The sequence below is a fragment of the Neolamprologus brichardi genome, chromosome 12 (genome assembly GCF_056152115.1).
Source record: "Neolamprologus brichardi isolate AB-2024 chromosome 12, ASM5615211v1, whole genome shotgun sequence".
NCBI lineage: Eukaryota > Metazoa > Chordata > Actinopteri > Cichliformes > Cichlidae > Neolamprologus > Neolamprologus brichardi.
Window position 1 is genome coordinate 37,249,394 of NC_142115.1, and position 20,220 is coordinate 37,269,613.

Below are 20,220 nucleotides of genomic sequence, written 5' to 3' on the forward strand. Positions count from 1 at the left end.
GTTTTTATAACTTCAGGTTTAGTTTGAGTTCTGGCTGAAATCAGACGCGGGAATGTTGTAGAAGAATAGTGCTGTTTGCTCTTTATTTCCAAGGTTACTACTGCACATATTACTCAACTGTAACTGATCACTTTGGTCTTAATCTTTCCATTTAGTTTATTTAATTTCCTTACTAGAAATCAGCTGTCGGGACGTATGCCAACAACAACTAGTAACCAGGCCTCACTGTTAGCATCAGAAGAAGAAGTGAGGAAGGAAACATTAATGTGGTAAGAAAATAATTGGGAGAGATTTGAGGATTAAGGCAAAAACAAATGGCTATTTTGACCACAAGCTGTTGTTTTTTTCTTATCTTTTCTTTTCTTTCTCTTCTTTTCTGTCCTGAACAGGACAGGTTTAACCTGGTTAAACCTGTCCTGTTCAACAGGCGAGAGGAAAACAATAAGAGAAAAGGTGGGGAAAATTAAAGATTTGCAGTGGTGACCAGTGTGGAGCAGCAGGGAAGGGATGACCCGTTGCTAACAGCTAGCTTTTAATTTTAATATCTAGGGCAGATGCACCTGGGGTGCTGGGCTGGACTTCTGCCCACTACTGAATAACAGCAGGGAAGCAAACCAAGTAAACTGCATTTTCTTTGCCCCTGAACATTACCTGTAATGCAGGGATTTCATATTGTCTTTGTGGCACCATCCCTGGGACCTCTGCACTCACATGCCGGTTACAACTTATGGCTCTTATCTGATTTTCATGAGTTCCTTTAATTGCTTTCTCCCTCTAACTTTGATGCCATCTTTCCCCCATTTTTATCTTTATTATATAGCTACTGTAAGAGTTACACCTTAATCTAAGGCACTTCTAATATTTCTGAGTCATGTTTATTTCAGCTTTACTTTACAGTACTCTTATTTGACAACTGAATTTCAGTTGTAGCTGTAGAACATTTTCAATGAGTGGTTTGTGAAATACCGGTTTTTACTTGTTTGCTCACACTGAACAGGACTAACTGCATTCATGTGTGCATGTCTGTGTGGGTGTGTGTCTGTGTGGGTGTGTGTGTGTGTGGGTGTGTGGGTGTGTGGGTGTGTGGGTGTGTTCAAATCCTATTAAAATGGTGAAAAGTTAGAGGACATAGCTTTATGATAAGCCATCCAAATCACAGAACACTGACACAAGTAGAAGTTCCCTTATGTTGCTTTAAAGCAGGGGTCGGCAACCTTTCTGATGATGAGTGCCATCTAAAATTTCCTCAGAAGTCAGTGTGCCATATGACTGTATTAGCAATATATTTAATAACGCTCTATATTAACAGTTACACACTATATAGAACAACTTCATGGAATTATATTTGTTCACAGATGTTGGCAGCTATCAGCTATTAGGAAACCAGAAAAAGACCTTTTATCCATAACAACAAATGAACTGTACAACAGAAAATACAAATGCTGTTTATGGTCTCCTCACAACAATGATAAGAAAAATAAACTGGGCCAATATGGCATGTTTGTTAATACAGAGACACACATGTTAATGTGATCTCTGGTCTCCGAGTGTCCAGCATTCAGACCTGAGGACTCATGTGAGAGAAAATCTGCTCACACAGATGTTAGAGCCAAATACTGTCAATAAGGCCTCTGCAATGTTCTGAAGACAGTTAAACTTGTCAGGTAGTGACGTCCAGCAGGTGAACATGCAGCTCCATGAACACACACAGCTGTGGATTCCAGCTGTGTTCATAGTTCTGCAAACTTTGACCCCACAGAGTCGAGCTTTTCAGTTCAATCAGCTGCATTTCGATGTCTCATTAACTCAGCCAGTTAATGTGAGACAAATCCAGCTGCTCATTAAAGCTTCTGGTTTGATCAGAAAAGAAAACATTGGTCCAAACACCTGAAAGTCCTGAAAACACTTTGTGAATTCTGTCTGGAGTCTTCGGATGTATCCGTGTATCTCTGTGGTGCTGATGCTGAGCTGAGCAAACAGCTGCTGAAGCTTTTGAAAAAAACTGACAGCTAGCAACGTCCCTCTCATCAGTAGGCTAAGTTATTTTTAGCCAATTACAAGTTGAATCTGGTAGTTGGGGTTGTTAGCTAAGATACCGTCATTAAGAAGCGGCACAACTAATGTGTCTATGTGAGCTGATTTGTGATGTGCACCGCTGGCCCAGCCATTTATTTTTTAATGCACCTTCTCAGATTAATTCATTGCGTGTCGTGCCCAGGGCTGGACTGGGGCAAAAAAACAGCACGGTTTGACTAAAGACCGGCCCCCCAGGTATTAAAGCCATAAAGTCTTTGAATGAAAACAGACGCTGTTGTGACAGTGATGTACAGTCTTGTTGGTATATGTATGATTTCTATACATTTTACATCAGATAAAAACTTTGATTTATCTGGGGGCCTCTGGATGTCTGGAGTCTTGATCTCCTCCATACCTGCTTCATACCCTGGAGGACGGGGCTGTGGCCCCCCCACACCCTCTAGCAGATCATTACATTAAGGAACAACAAAAAACAAGCGCGTCCATGCTCACAGGTGTACACACGGGTGCTCACACACACAAACTACACCCTTTTTGGATCCTACCTCAAAGCACACTGTGCTGTCGATCTTACGTGCTGCACAATAATGTTTAATATTTAGTATTTACTGTTATATTCACATAGATTATCGCGATGATGTTGTTTATTATATTAATCTTTTTTTTTTTTGCTTGCTTTCTCTTTTTTCTTTCTCCAGGTGATTGATAGATGTATTTTTTTTGTCTGTTTTTTTTGTTGGTTTTTGTTTTTTGCCCTTTATCCCCGTTCCTCTTCCCCACTGTTTTTCTTTCCCTACCTCTCTTTCTTTCCCCCCATTCTTTCCCCCAGTCATGTCTGTCCCATGTTTATCAAGTGAAAATAAAATAAAATAAACAATAAAAACAAAGGTGAATCAAATAGACCAATACGGCAAGGCTGGGATGGTCCATTTGGCAAAGTAAATCTGTTGGGCATCTTTCTTTGCCTTTAGACAATAATTCTGATGTCAAAAGAGCCAAATGGGACAAGCGGAAGAACAAACAAACAAACAAAAAACTTTGGTTGTAAGCTTCAGATAATTATTTAATAAAAGCGAGACATTTTAAATGAGAATAAGAAAGTATTTCTTTGTGCCCCCTGTTAGGTTCAATATTGAGGAGGGGTAGAGGAGGTAATCAACTTCCATAATAACAACACTGGTCCGGCCGGGTGGAGTCAAACGATGATTTTAATGACACGCGTGGGAAGACCGCCGCTGTACGCAGACAGCGCCAATCCCCAACTTACAGAGCATAGGCAGGTGTTTTATACCTTTCATGGCTTAAATTTACTGACGCCCTTAAACGTCACTCAGATACAGTTCATACATAGGTTTCAAAACCACAATGACTTAAGACAGTTTAAAATAACATTGTCTCCGTCTCCACAGCAGATGCTTCCTGTCAACATTCTGACTTTCACTTCCCGTCTGGAAAATCAAACTGTTCCTCTTTTTGCAGAGACAATTTTAGAGTTACAAGCAAACATGATTAACCTCTCACCTATAAATGAGATAAAGTTTACTGTGTGTTTGTCAGCATGAACTGCACTCAGTTTCAACTTGTAACCTTTTCCACCAGACAGAAGGCCAGCACGTACACATTTCAGATTATAACAAGCATTCAAAAGCATTTAAGATTATAGATTCAACTCAACAGTTTAAAGTGGTTATAACTGCACCTGTAATAAAGGCTAATTGGGTACCAATATGTTTAAACATCTGAATGTAATATCAATACTGCAGATTGTATTATTAATGCAATGGTAATGATGATGATTATTAACAATAGCAGTAAAATAATTTCTAATCCCCCACACCCCCTCTCCCTGTTAATGCCCTACCTGGCCCCCTGGCAAAGCTTTGCTAGACCCGCCCCTGCACAGTGCTTTTTTTTTGCCTGTCCCATTTGGTTCTTTAGCCGTCAGAATTGTTGTCTGAAGGCCAACAAGGATACCTAATGGATTTATTTTACCAAGTGGATCATCACGGCCTTGCCGTATTGGTCCATTTGATTGACCTTTGTTGTTATAATTTATTTTATTTTCAGTTGTTACAGACGGGTCAAAAATGACTCCAGGGTTCCTCACAGTGTTACTGGAGGCCAAGGTAATGCCATCCAGAGGAAGAATCTGGTTAGATACCATATTTCTAAGCTTTTCAGTACCAAGTACAATAACCTCAGTTTGATCTGAATTAAGAAGCAGAAAGTTAGCGGCCATCCAGGTCTTTATGTCTTTAAGACATTCCTGCAGTTTAACTCATTGGTGTGTGTTATCTGGCTTCATGGATAGATTACATCTTTATTCTTGACTCAAATAAGGAGAGTTCATTTGGAAGAACTGAATGTGATTCATTGAGAGTACTTTCATTCACCTTAAAGTGAACAACAGTCTGAAAGGGACTTTCTGCCATGTTTTACAGGCAGTCATGCTTCTGAAGACTAGTTTTTGTTTGCTTGGTTGTGAATATTTACATAAAACCATCCAAGTGTCTGTATCCAGCACCGTCTGTGCAAAACTCCTTCGATGTCAGAGGTTCAAACATGAAAAACAAACAGTTTTCTCTGTCATTGTTGTTTTTTCTTTTTAACTCCACAGTCAGTGAGTTCTGCAGCTCAATGACAGCATGGCAGCAGCATCTGGTGAGTCTTACTTTGTCACACTTACATGCAGTACCTGTGAGTTACCTCCCTCTACAAGCACTTTTTGACAATAATTTAATTGTTTCTTGGTTTCTCCTGTTTGGAGAAATGTGAAAAAAATGAAGAAAAAGTGATTATTAGAGGATAAACGATGTGACTACAGGTTAATATTTTACAGCAGATCTCATCTGAGTGTCTTTGCTGAACCAGGATGCTGTGTTGCATGTAACATGCTTTAACAATGTGTTTAACCAATAACATTTGACAGAATGGATTTTCTGAAAATTAACAGTCATGTTTAATAATCTTTCCCAGAACTAATGTGATCTGTTCATGCAGTCAGCCGTTGACATTAAAAGTGCTTTGTTCCATCTGATTTAGTCATTGCAGGATAACACGTCTCAATTCATAAACTACTACTAATAATAATAAAAGGAGAGTTATGTATTTCTTTATCTTTGCAGGACCACAAGACACTTTTCCCAGACGTCGCAGGAACAGCATCAAACTTCTGCCACCCATCAGTGAGTTTTTAAAGAAAATAATATGTTTAAAGCAAACTTTAACTGGGCAATTTAAGGTGGAACACATTAGAAAGGAGCAGGTGAAGACCAAATATAGCAGGAAGTGTGAAGCCTGTTTGGAATAATGAAAACCCCTATTGCACGGATTCTGCTTTCTCTCTTTACATTTAAAGCTCATATAATGTATAGAAAAGTGAAGAAAACTATTTTATGTAAACTTTGGGGGTCATTTCTGGGAGAGGTTACAGCAAATGTCTCCTTAACTTCATGTTAACAGATCAAACACTCAGGATACCAGTGTTTATGTAGCTCTATGCCACAGACATGAAGTTGGTGCAATTTATTGAAACTGTGATGTATCCTGTGGTAATGATGATCAAAAGAGATTATAGAAATAAAATTGTGCCAAACAAGAAAAAAAAAAGGTCTTCAGATTCTGTGGATGTAAAACTGAGCTTTTAACAGAGGTTAATTTTATTTTTCAGCTCTCAAACTTTATGTAGTATTCTCATATATGAATATTAGGGGTGCAACGATACACAAAATTCACGGTTCGGTTCGGTTCGATACTTTGGTGTCACGGTTCGATATTTTTTCGATACAAAAAAATGTTCATGCCTTTTTAATTTGTCATTTATTAAATTTTCACGGCACATTCTGCACCACATCTCTGTGCGTTCATCATTTGTTTGAAGCCAGCTCACCTCCTGCAACCACTTTTCCAAGAATACGCGCTTCTTTTGTGGTTCGGACTCCTGACATTTCTTTGGAGGTGGAGGAACACCAAAGTAATTGTTTAAAGGAGCTTCTTCGACATCTTTAAGAGTTCTAAACAAATGTCTGTCCTCCTCCTGAAAATCTTATGTATGCAAACACGCGTTGCAACTTCTTATCTTGTGCGCGTTTTTTATTTTGACAGCGAATGCGCACCTGCGGACCACTTATGTGCAGCCCTGGTTATTTAGCTCGTCATGTTGCAGCCACAGAAATTCTTTTGTCCATGAAACCATAAAGCTGCACTTTCTTTTTGCCTTATAGTCTGATTTGTCATAACTTTTCCGTTTTGTGGTAAGCTTTTCTTTGGCTGTCACTTCTTCACCCTGACCTGTCTTATTTGGCTCAGCAGAACTAAAATATATATCCTGCTGCTTTTACACACGCACTCACATAACGCTCAGCGATTCTCTGCGCGATCAACCTCTCACATGTTTAAGCTGCGGGAGATTTCACTTGTCATGTTTGCATAGTAAGCTAACGATTGATAAGATGATGTCAGAGGAATTGGTGCGCAAATTATCATCACTCACCAATCAGTGCTGTCGCTCTCTATACACAGTTCGCGCGATTGCAAAGTGAAAGCAAAAAACAAGCAAATTCAAACGCGATTTCAATATGTCACATATTGACAGTGGCTCACTGATGCCAATGACATAATTACCCAGCTACATTTCCGAAAGAATGCAAAAGCATTGACATATTTTTTCCTTCCTAATGATAGGCCGACGGGCAGGGCAGAGATAGATTTTGGTAGCCTGACTTGCGAGCCCTGTATCTGATTGGTAAATCCCTCATCTTTGGAAAAGAGAGTTTATTACAGAGAAATGTCTCTTTCCAAAATAAAAGCTCTACTATACGCTTCTTCTGGGCTATATTCTCAGCAGCATATTAAACATATCAGGTCCCCATAAGGAGAATCATGTGCTAACGGCTGTCTAAATGACTCGGGTAAAGTTTGTAGCATGCGTGCTTGTTGTTTTTGTCTGCTTCCACTTGTCTTTGCACGAGGATGATGTCAGAGTAAATGTGCAGTCATATTCGTTGTGTTCCCACTAGTGCTGTCAGCGTTAATCTGAAATGACGTTAAGGTCACAACACGGCAAATCTCCGTTAACGAGCTACCACGGATCGCCCCGTGCGTGGGGCTGGACGGCTAACACGTTAATGAGCTAACTGCGCTAACGCACTAGTTCCCACCCATGTAATTTAGCATTGCGTGGCACATCCGACATACTGTTTTACTTTTGTCCATGACGCGCTTACCTTCAGGGTCATACGTCACATGAAGACCAAAATAGTTCCAAACGCCAGATCTGAATGAGGGTGGGGGAGATTCAATTTAACATGTAGCAACGAGCTTAGCTTCTGTCTCGCTAGCTTGCCCTGCGCTCAGTGAATCTGCGTTCGACTACTCCGCCTAGGCTGCACTGTCGAGCGCAGATTCACTGAGCGCTCAACACAGACAGCACCGTCAGAAGGAAAGTTGATAAAATAAATGAAAAATTTTGTATTGTTCGATACATATGCGTACCGAACCGAAAGAACTGTATCGAACGGTTCAATATCAATACGAGTATCATTGCACCCCTAATGAATATATATCTATGGTTCAGTAATGGTCCATAAATACGAGAAAGAAATAACACATATTTAAACAAAATGACAATTTTTGCACCTTTTTCAATAATTACAACTCAGTGATTACAAGTGGTAAAATCATTAAAATTAGATTTTTTAAAACCTATGATATAATGTTGTTGCTGCTTGTATTAACTTTGAAAGATTCTTTGTTCAGTGTTTGTGTTTGCTGTCATTTCAGTGTCTGAGCTCAGAGCTGTCCTGCTGGGGAACAGCTGGTTTGAGAGGAGCTCAGTGGGGAACTTTATACTGGGAGAGAACAAGTTCAACCCTGAGGAAGAACTGGACCAATGTGTGAGAGTCAGTGGTCAGATTCAAGGGAAAGAAATATTTCTCATCAACACTCCAGACCTGCTTCATCCAAACATCTCAGAGGACAAAATAAAGGAACATGTAGAAAACTGTGTGAGGCTCTCTGATCCTGGACCTCATGAGTTCCTTCTGGTTCTACAGCCTGAAGATTTCACTGAGCATCAAAAAACGAGACTCTGCAAAGTCCTGAACTTCTTCAGTGATCATTCCTTTGATCATTCACTGGTTCTGATATCACCACCCAGAGAGAGGCGTCCAGGTTTAGGGTATATGCTCATGTATTATGCAGCTATACAGGAAATGATACAAAGATGTAAAAACAAGTCACTGCAGCTTGAAAACCTCAACATTCGGGAGTTACTAGAAAACATGGAACGCATTGTAGAAATGAACAATGGAAAACATATCATCTGTCATCACTCCAGCACTGATCAAAGGAAAGATGCTCCTGTTAATAGACATTATGCTAAATCTGTTGGTAAGTTTAAAACATTTTTTAAGATAATGTGGAAAAATAATCTTCCTAATATTATTTTAACATGTCAGGAGGCTTTCTCAAAAGGATTTAAAAAAAGACCATATTCACTAACTATACAGGATAAAAGTCGGCATAATTTTTTTATGTCTGATGATGAATCCGATATAGTGTGTTTTTTTTTTTTTAACAATAGAACTGTTTTTTTAATATCTTGCTGCATTTTGAACAAGTTTATACTCAAGTTAAAAAAAAAACACTAAAGCTATTCTGTTATTCCTGTATGTAAAAAAAAACAAAAAAAAAAAAAAAACAAACCAATACACTGCACCCAAAATATTTCATAGTTCAGCAACACTGATCAATCTAATAAACTTAAACCTGCTCCATTCTCCCTATTCTGGTATTTTAAAGAGTACTTAGCAGAAATATTAAGCAACCGAACTAATAGGGTTGCAAACTCCCAGCAAAAAAAAAAAAAAAAAAAAAAAAAGGAACCCCCCTCCACCTCAAGATGCTTAATCGACGTAATCAACTTTAATTTGATGCAGTGTGAAAAAAAATGCACAGAAATAAATTATTTTCCAAGAATAATTAAATAGATTCAACATCTTTCTTCAACAGAATTGCAGACTGCACAGATGGTATCTTCCCAAAGGGAAAAAGTAGTATAGCTTACTAGGGTATATTAGACTTATTAGTTACTATATACAGTAATGGACTTTTTTAAAATATACATTTTATATCAGATTAAAACTTTGGGTGTAAGATTCGGATAATTATTTATTAAAAGCTCGACATTTTAAATGAGAATAAGAAAGAAAAGTATGTCTTTGTGCCCCCTTTTCCCTGTTAATGCCCTATCGGCCCCCCTGGCTAAACTTTGCTAGATCCGCCCCTGCACAGTTACGTCAGCTGTAGAAAACGATCTTGGTGTAGAAAGTAATATTAAATAAATTCTAACAACAGCTTATCAAGCTTAAACGTGCTGCTGTTGTTTCCTTTTTCTGGTGCGAAGTGGGCGATAAACAAACAAGAGAGACGGACTTGCGACACCAAAACCGATCAGCTGATCATTGATCAGTTTCATGACTGAAGTAGCAGCAGGAGAGAGAGAGAAGAGGCAGTCGCTCCATATATCGGTTGTTAAGCTTAACGTGAAAATGCTTTACAAACATTCAGAGATGAACTTACACACTTGCTTTACTTCTCTCTGGGAAAACGTCCTCGGAGATGAAATGCTGGTTTGGTAGCGAGGCTACAAATACTCAACCAGACCACCAACAGGCCTCGCACACCACAGCCGCTCAATCACGTGACGCATACTGATGTGCTACGGTTATGAACTGAGTTGCGCCATGTCACAAGTTTTGTGAGGTGCTTTCGTGATATTTAATGGATCGGATTACATTTTTTATTTCTCTCTAATATCCGATCCAGTAATTTAGGTCAGTATCGGACAGATACCGATAGGTAATATCGGATCGGACCATCTCTACTATTTACATTGAAGGAACCTAAAAAAATCAAGCTTAAGTTTAGAAATTTGGGTCACGCAGAGTAAACTATCGAGAAAAGGAAATCTTTAGTCTTTAAATGTGTTTCTTGCCTTTACATTGGGCAGCACTTGTTGTGTCAACGTGTTTAATTTTAACACAAAGCCAGGAAAAATAAGAATTTGTTATGAAACTCCATCTTTGTAACCCAGAAAGTACCAGAAGCAATATTTATGGAGCATTAATCAAAGAAAGGAATGTATGACTAAAGATGTAATATGGGAAGTCCATTCAAGTTAAATGTTGTTCTGATGAGGAATTTGTAATAGTTTTTGTGTTGGAAAAGTATTTTAGGATCATGCTAACATCAGTCAGACTGCTTACAGGAATTTGTGAAAGTAATTTTCAGTGTTTGTCTGTTTTGTCCTTTACAGGATGTGCACTCAGGATTATGCTCTGTGGAGGAAGCTCAGCGAAGAAGACAGCACTATGTAACTTTATTGTGAAGAAAACAGGTTTTGATATTTCAAGATATTCTCACACAAGGCAAGTTGTTCAGGGAGAGTGGAAAGGACAACCAGTTATAGTAGTGAAAACTCCTAACCTCTTTGGTAAGTCTTTGAAGGCCATGAATGAAGAGATGAAGAGCTGTGTGAGTCTTTGTCCTCCTGGACCAAATGTTCTGCTGCTCCTGGTGAAACCTTCTGATTTCACTGAGGAGAACAGAAAAGCTCTGAAGTTCATCCTGAGTTTGTTTGGTGACTACACCTTTAAACACTCGATGGTGATCGTCACACATGTGGAGACAAGTTTTGCTCTTACATCACTCCTTAAAGATTGTGAAGGTCGACGTTACAACATGAATGAAGATGATCATGAGCAGTTAATGGATAAGATTGAAAAAATAATACATCAGAACAAAGGAAAATTCCTCACAGTCGCTGAAGAGTTTGACAGCGAGAGACCATCGTTAAACCTTGGTCTATTAAAAGAAGAGGTTAAACCCAATCTGAAGTCCAGTGTGAACCTGGTTCTGTGTGGGAGGAGAGGAGCAGGGAAGACGTCAGCAGCCAAGGCCATTTTAGGTCAGACTGAGCTTCATTCAGTCTCCAACTCATCAGAGTGTGTTAAACATCAGGGAGAGGTGTGTGGACGTTGGGTTTCCCTGGTGGAGCTGCCTGCCTTGTATGGAAAACCTCAGGAGGCAGTGATGGAGGAATCACTCAGGTGTATCTCCCTCTGTGATCCTGAGGGTGTCCATGCCTTCATCCTGGTCCTACCTGTGGCTCCCCTCACTGATGAAGACAAGGGAGAGTTAGAGACCATCCAGGACACATTCAGCTCTCGAGTCAATGACTTCACCGTGATTCTGTTCACTGTGGACTCAGATCCTACAGATCCAGCTGTTCTTAACTTTGTAAGACAAGACAAAGACATTCAGAAGCTCTGTCAGAGTTGGGGAGGACGATATGTTATTCTCAACATCAAGAAAAGGCGAACCATCATGAACCTTCTGCATGAAGTGGAAAATATGAGAGCTGAAGGATCCAAATGCTTCACAAGGGACATGTTCACCAAAGCTCAGATGGAGAAGGTGGCAAGAATTAAAGCTGAACTGCAGGAAGTTAAACGCAGGAGTGTGGCTTTACCTGATTATGGAATTCAAACTGAACAGTCCATCAGGATGGTGCTGCTTGGAAAAACTGGCAGTGGGAAAAGTGCAACTGCAAACACCATTTTGCAGAGAAAGGAATTTTCATCCAAAGCCAGTGGGAAATCTGTGACCAGAGAATGTCAGAAAGCAGCAGGAGAGATTGATAGACGTCCTGTTGTTGTGGTCGACACCCCCGGCTTGTTTGACACGACTCTGAACAATGATGAAGTTCGACAGGAGCTTCTGAACTGTATCAGCATGTTGTCTCCTGGCCCTCACGTGTTCTTACTGGTGCTGCAGATCGGTCGATTTACAGAGGAAGAAAAAGAAGCCGTGAAAAAGATCAAAGAGATTTTTGGAAAGAAGTCAGGAAACTTCATCATTGTTACCTTCACCAGAGGAGATGAGCTTGAAGACACATCCATTGAACGTTACATAGAAGAAGACTGTCCTGATTTTGTAAAAACTCTGATTAATGACTGTGGAGGCAGATACCACGTCTTCAACAACAAAGATCCGAAAAACCGTAGACAAGTGTCAGACCTGCTGATGAAAATTGAAGCCATGTTGAAAGACAACTATGGCGGATACTACACCACTGAGATGTTCCAAGAGGCTGAGGCAGCAATACAGAAGGAGATGGAGAGGATACTGAAACAGAAGGATGAAGACATGAAGAGAGAGAGGGAGGAGCTTAAAAGGAAACATGAAGAAGAAATGCAAAAAATAAAAAGAGAAATGGAAGAACAGATCTCTAAATTTGAATCTGAGAAAGAGCAGAGCTTGAAAAAACTCAAGCAGATGGAGGAACGCATTAACCAGGAGCGAGAAGAGAGAGAGCGAGAACAGAAAATCAGAGGAGATGAGGAGAGAAAGAGGAAAGAACAGGAAGAAACTCAACAACAACTATGGAAACTAAAACTGGAAACTTTGGAAAACCAAATAAAATCAGAATCAAAGGAAGAGCTCATCAGAGAGCTGGAGCAAAACAGAGAAGAAATGAGAAGAGAGAGAGAGGCCTGGGAGATGGAAAGGAAAGAATGGTGGGACAATAGGTATAAAGAAAGTAAACAGAGACGAGAAGCAGAAGATAAGAAAATCAAAAAGCTGACAGAAAAATATGAAAAGGAAAAAGAAGATTATCACAGAAGAATAAAAGATGACTGTGTCAGAATAGAACAGGAGGAAGGAAAAAGAAGAGCATTAGAGAATGACAACAAGACAAGAATGAAACAAATGAAGCAGAAATATGAAGACGAGGCCAGAAATCAAGCTGAAGAGCTCAATGACTTCAAAGAGAAATACATCAGTGACTTTGAATCTCTGATAGAGAAATATAATGAGGAGATAAGGGATCTGAAGGAAACATATAAGATGTTAATGCAAAAGCATGAGAAACACAAACATGAGTATTCTCATTTGCATAAGCTCTCCAGTGACAAAGAAGAAAGACTAAAGAAAGAATTGGAGGAAATGCAGAAAAAGCATGAAGAAGAAATTAACAAATATAAACAAAAACATAAATGCATCATAGCCTGATGACTTTAAACAGTGCAGCAGTAAAACAGAGAAGAACACATGAGTTTCATACCAGTGTTTGAAAGTGAACATAAAATAAAACATGGAACATCACAGAGGACCTACAGTTGCCTCAGACCAGAGAGTGAGTGACAGAGAGAGCACCACTTTTGTTTGTTTGTTTTTTTAAGTAACAAAGCAGCAAAATGCAAAATCGCTGCAATGAAGAAGACTGCTGAAATCTGTCATTTTTAATTTTTAGACTCTGGAAAGGCAGCAGTGTCTGCAAGACACAAACATTAGTGTTTATTATTAGAGCCATATTTTTACAGTAGGAGTGTTTTTACTATTGTGCCCAGCAGGCGGTGCTCTCATAAAATCAAATGGACCAATATGGCAAGGCCATGATGATCCACTTGGTAAAATAAATCCGCTTGGCATTTTTCTTGGCCTTAAGACAACAATTCTGAAGGCTAAAGATCCAAACGGGACACGGGAAAAAAAAAAGAAGACATTAATCTTCTCCGTTTGAAAGTAAAAGTAATTCAAAGTAATTCACCAAATTATTGTCTGTTTATGATTTCCACTGCAAACCTGGAAATACTGAACAGTTTACAGATGATGTATTTGAAATATTAATTGCATGATTTGTATTAAATGAGCCACAAACATTTTATGGCAGGATTAAAAACATAATAATTTCTGATGTGTTCTTTGCAAGTCGTATTCATTTAAATAGGAAAAAAATAGCTGTGAAAAATTTACTTTGTAAACAATAAGATAACATAAATTTAGATATAAAACTGGTAAATATCAAAATACATGCACATAATAATTACTGATATTGAGGGTTTAAAGAAATTATATGATGTTATTACATTATTTTCTAATGTGTCTTTGTATGCATTTATTTGAGCGCTGTGTTTATATAGAGTTTGATATAATTATTTAAGGGGTAGGAAATGTTTTATTGACTTTTATTGACTTATGAACAGTTTTTACTCTGATTTTATTGGTGGATACTATACACGTGTAGTGCCATAGTTCCCACATGGAAATTCAGAGTGAATATAAAAAAGTTGTTGGTCATTATGTAAGAATGTTTTATAAAAATAAAATGTCCTTCTATTAATGTATCGTGTGTAGTCTGATTACTGGAAAGTCAGGAACATATATGAATATATGGCAGACTTTCTTTATAAATAATCTAAAAGGGCTAAAATGTTCTTCAGTTTTGTTGGATCAAGTTACAGAAGCATAGAGCTGCCACCCAAGCGAAAGAAAAATAGAGGTATATCACATTATAACATGAAAACTTGTTCTAACAATATATTTTTCACATTCGAACAATATAAATATTATATTGTTAGAATGTGATAATCATATTGTTTGAACAATAAAGTTTTTATGTTATAGCATATCTTTTATTGTTCAAACACGATATATTCGTTTGCCTTAAAACATAGTGAAGTGGATGACAGTGCAGATCAGAGTGCGAGAAAATGGCTCGTTTATCTGAATTCATTAAGTTCTATTTCATGCTTGGACTGAGGCATGGGGAGATCTTGCTGTTATTGAGCAGCTTGAACAGTACTGTGATAAGCATGCGGACACTTAGAAGAAACCTAAAACGCACGGGACTGTACAGGAGAAAGAGTCCGATCCGATTGAGGTGGCAGGATTTCTTATTGATCAACTGGAGGGACACGGCAGGGTCCATGGATACAAACTACACCACCTGAACTGCATTCAGGCAGGTTATGTTGTCACGCAGAGTACTGTGAGATATTTACTGAAATAACTTGATCCTTATGGGGTTGAGAGAAAGACAGACAGAGAGAGGATAAAAAGTTGGCTTTAACAGCCATCGTGCTTGTAAACCAGGCTTATTATCATTGTGTTCAGAATAGGAAAAAAAAATCATATTTCATTGGCCAGAAACATAAAATCAGGCTGACTAAAACAATTCACGTTCAATAATTACTTTAAATTTTCCCAATATTACGCATCTACCACTGTTATTCTTGTTGTTGGGTATTTTTGATAAACTCTATTGTTCTGACTGATACGGTGCTCTTGGGTGACATGTTGAGCCAAAAGAAATGTGTTTTTGTACTGATGTAAGATTTTTCTAACTGTAAATATTTAACAGGAAGAGCTGCAGCAAGTTGCACATTTGTGGAACACCCACATAATATGAGGAAGCAGAAATGCAGTTGCTCCATAGGGGTGGGTTTTGTTGATTGATTTTCCGATTAAAATCGATTCATTAAAGTCCTGAATTGATTTTTAAATATAAATCTATTTTGCCCCAAACGCCAGAACCTCAGGTTGAACCTCAAATTTCAACAACCACCAAACAGCTAAAACAGTAAATGAGAGCAGGAACACCGATTCTGCACAATGACGTAAACACAGAGCGTGCACGCGCCGACGGATCAGAATCTGCAAATTAATTTCTCAATATATGTAACCAGATCTATGCACTCCAGTGAAAAATCAAAATTAAACCAGGTCCTTGTCATTTACATGTCCCACAGCCCCACCTGGGACTACGCACCCGTTCTCACTCCTGACGCGTAAAATACTGACATCTGTGAAGGTTCTCAGTCATCCAGGTCATCGTAGTCAAAGGAGCTTGCAAAGAAAAGCGTCTGGACTTCTTTAAGTTACTTGAAGACGTTTCACCTTCATCCGAGAAGCTTCTTCAGTTCCGAATCCCCATTAATATGTAACCCAGGTCCCACGTAGCTATGGTAAAGCTAGAGTATATAGTACAATGAGACTGGGCCTGGGTTCGTAGTGTTACTAATAAGGATACCTGATACACTCTAATTGAATTAATAAGGACCACCACAACTGTATTATACACAAATTAAATCCCTCACCGGGTATTTATTTAGACAACAAAGAAATGAATAAAATAAACAGTTACTTTTATAAAACAAATTGAATTCAAATAAACAAACAAAAATACTGTAAAAGTGACTACATGGGTTTTCAATAAAAGATTATCAACACAAAATACCTCGTTCTTAGGTGCCAACTGTTAATTCAGTTACAACAGCTCACACCTTTAACAGGGATGAATTTCAACCTTTGATAATAACTTTGATTACAACTACACACTTTTCTCAATTTAAACCAAATTTGTAACAGTGGGCCCACACACACACACACACACACACACACACTTTAACCTGTCCACACCACACCGGTAGCACAGTGCTTGTTGCAGGCCTGATTCGAAGTTCGGGTGCGGTGAGGCCTAAAACTGATTTCCGCTTCACTCAAACTGAGCCATAAACAAAATACGTGCACTTTAGTTCCAGTTAGTACTCACGAGTCCAATGAGTTTGTTAGTGGGGCAATCAGAAACGGGCAGTTAGCAGTTAGTTCACCAGTAGTGAAGACAGTCAGGGGCCAGAAAACAGCAGGGTCCATCCGGGCAGAAACCTCTCTCTCCCTCTCCTTTCAGAGCGTCCCTCGGCTTCTAAACATATTAAAACACTTGAGCTACAATACCAAATGCTATCACATAACGATTTAGCATTAGCATGCTTTGACTGAAAATCACAGAGCTAAATATACAGCATGGCATCACAGCACATAACGCGGTAAGCTGCGCTAATTAGCAAGCCGCTAGTTAGCATCACATATCGCGCCATTTTACCACTATAACGAATAGTTACAGTACAAATGTCAAGGCACACAGACTCATTCTTGCAGATCACAAATAAGAAATATCAGGACCACGGGTAGTCGACCTAAATGATACTCTTAGATGTAAAATCCACACCACGTTTGACTTACGACATCTCTCTCTTCGGACTTAGCTTCTGTGTCCGCTCCCACAGATTCACACAAACTTAACCACTCGTCCCGCCCCCATAACAGAGAAGAGTGACATTGACTGGCTCGTCAGCACAAACAACCAATGACAATACAACATTAAGATAACTGACATTAGATGGGTAAATAAAATTAGGTTACACCCCGACATATTGATTCTGCACAGAAAATGAACTCTAAATCATGAAACCCTTTTATTTATTGGACTCTTAACTGTAAATGAAATTACATTTGTACCAAAGCATATGATTTTTAAACCTTTTATCAACTATTTATATTTTAACCATTTTTTTATAACAGTAGATGTTTTTTCTTTACCCTGTATGCCTGAATAATTTCAGACAGGGCTACAAATATATTTGAGAAAAGGCCCCAGATTTTGGCAAACTTAAAGTGAATTTAAGCCAGACGATAACGAACCTCTTCAATATACAAACATGCAATAATCTCACATAACCAAACACTAAACAAAGGAGGTGAAGCATTTTTTCTAAACAGTGTCGCTGTGGCTTTTAAAGCCCAAAACATGTTGTGGCAAAAACTGGTCCACCCAAGGATCAGGTCCCCCGACACAAACAGAGTAACATATGTATGCTGTGAAGTACTAGGAGGATTGCCAGGATTCATACATCGGGGAGACCACACACCCTCTGGCAAAGAGGATGGCACAACATGTCAGGCCAGGACTCAATCAATCAATCAATGATGAGGATGTTCACATCCAGGACAGGGAGGAACGCTGGTTTGAGGGCGGAGTCAAGGAGTCCATTTATGTGAAAAGGGAAAGACCATCTCTGAATGGAGGAGGGGGCCCAAGGGTCCATCTGTCACCATCTTACAATGCTGTGATTGCAGCCATTCCCCAACTCTCTGTACTGTGTTGGAATTTCTTCCATTATTTATTGGTCACATTGTTTTATTGTATAAGGCGTAATTATTGAGTGAGCACAGTCAGGTCCTCATATGTGGGAAATAAATAAATGAAAACTTACTTATATAATCTGGGCTTTTTTGTCTTTTGTTTGCATATTTGTTATTATTATTATTTGCTTTATGTATTTTTTAAAATATTTTTAATGTATTTTTGAAATGTTTTTAATTTGGTAAAGTCACATAACTTGCTCATGTTTAGTTGACATTGATCAGCTCTTTTTATTAAACTGTGTTGCTCCACACATGTCAGGGAGCTGGGCTCAGGAATAGTTTCTGGACTTGTGTATTTTTGGCTCAAAACTATGATCCTTGGACCTGTCGTGCCTTAATTCCACCACAACGACACTGTAAACAAACACACTGTCTGCTTCCAAGAGTCCAGCATTTGGGTCCTCTGTCCCCACAAACCCCCCGGTCTGCCAGCGCAGACTGTGACAACACATGAGATAAAAATACTTTTCTCAGCAGAACATTTCTTCTTCTCTCTCTTTTATCAGGTTCTTAAAAGCACCGAGCATTTTCTGTTGAGCTCACAGGATGTGATCCAACCATGAGTCAGCAAAAATAGAGATGTGAACTGATGGGTGATTTGTTTTAACACCTGTGGTTTGTGCTGCTGGGTGTTGTTTGACACTTCAGTGCAACACATCATAGAGCCTTGGTCACCAACAGGCGGGCTGCAGTTCAGATCTGAACTGTTTGATGTTTCTAATTTATTCTCTGCTCCTTCTTTGTGAAAATTAATAATAATTATTGCTAAACTGTACTTTCTTTATTTGACATTTGTTGACTGCAGACACTGATACCACTGTTAGGCTACTTCAATATAAATCTTGTATTGAATTATAATGTATGTGGAACTTTATGATCTTCTGAAACCTAACCGGCATTTGTGTGTGGAAGCAAAGAAAGACTTTCATTGCACAGAGAAATGCTTTTTTTTCTTGTACATACGACATGAAACACTTTGAATCTTTGTTTAAGGATGTTCTCTCTAACTGGACCTCTTTGCATTTGAATTGATTATCCTTATCATTGAGTCCATTGACTTCAGCTGAAATAAAGTTGCCAGGCCCACATCTGTGGGTCCTGCTGACCACAGAGTGTCAGGAAGAGTCGCAAGTGTGGCCACTGCATCAGCATGGTCTGTTCTTTCTCTTCCGGCAGGCAGAGGGACCCACCATAGGAGTGACTCAGCCTCAATCAATGGCAGCTACACCAGAGGTGACCCAGTCTCAGCCAGTAGCTGGGACATCACAAGGCAGCATAACTACACAGAGTGTGACTGTGATTGCGCCTCCCACAGATCAAGCACGTCCTGGCTTTCTCCTTAATCATATCTTTCAAAAATGGGTGCCACCAATGGCACAGATGTCTCTCCGTCTGGGCTACACCCACATGACCGAGCACATGGGCTTCGGCGATCTTCTGTTTTGCCAGTTTTGCAGTCAGCACAGGTCTTCCCTTGGGTCCTCTCCACAGACCTCCTTCCTCCCATGCTCCCATGCTCCTCGGCTCTTCCACACCCCCTTCTCCTCCGGGGCTGCCTCCTCTCTGGCCTTTCTGCCCTCCTCCATCATGTTGACTCCTGATTCCTCCTCTACAAATCTGTTGGAGAAAGATGTTGATTCTATTTAATTACTGGAGAAAAATAATAGATTTCTCTGCATTTGTTTTATACGTGCATTCAATTAAAATCGGTTTTGTCAATTAAGCATGTTGGGGCAGAGGGTGGGGGAGTGGTTCCCTATTTTTTTATTTTCTTTTTTAGCTGAGAGTTGGCAACCTTATTCGTGAGGTATATCTAATTACAAATTAGGTTGTTTTATATTTTGCTAAGTACTGTTCAGTATACCACAATAGGGAGGATGGTGTAGGTTTAAGTTTATTATAAAGGCTTTATGGCTTTTCCTATAATACCATGGTGGTACCAGTCAGAATGCCTGGGCTGATTTTTTGTCCCAGTCCAGCCCTGCTTATGACTCATTCATGTCATTGAGATATGTCTCCCGTTTCAGCTACCACTGTTTCCTTCTCAGGAGTTTGGGATCGTCTGGCTTTTGTAGAATGTTTTATGTCTTGATATTTTGCTTTCTTTGTGTTTTTTTTATTCCCTTCTGTTTTTATTATTATTATTCATTTTATATATTTTCACGTTTTTAATTTTTTGGTCAGTCCAGTGAAGCAATTTGTTACTTTGGTTTTGAAGGAACAGAACAGAAACATATCATTAATATTAATCCTCAGCGTCCTGCTCCTCTGCAAACCTGTCAGACTTCAGTTTATAGGGTGATTAGCAGCTCTTTATTACACCACACATGAAAACACTTCCTTCTTGTTCTC

At 39.1% G+C, this 20,220-nt stretch overlaps 1 protein-coding gene across 2 annotated transcripts; it reads left to right on the forward strand.

The window, feature by feature from the left end:
- Window positions 1–4,396: 4,396 nt before the first annotated feature.
- Window positions 4,397–13,594, forward strand: LOC102786445 (GTPase IMAP family member 8-like). Of its 2 annotated transcripts, XM_087849523.1 has the most exons (4): window positions 4,397–4,698; window positions 5,163–5,222; window positions 7,819–8,427; window positions 10,355–13,594. In XM_087849523.1, the coding sequence occupies exons 1-4, from the start codon at window positions 4,683–4,685 to the stop codon at window positions 13,111–13,113; spliced, it is 3,444 nt and encodes a 1,147-aa protein (XP_087705649.1). In that variant the 5' UTR covers window positions 4,397–4,682; the 3' UTR covers window positions 13,114–13,594. The 2 variants fall into 2 exon arrangements, with proteins under 2 accessions (XP_087705649.1, XP_087705648.1); XM_087849522.1 differs by lacking the exon at window positions 4,397–4,698 and having other exon boundaries at window positions 5,023–5,222.
- The last annotated feature ends 6,626 nt before the right edge of the window (window positions 13,595–20,220 follow it).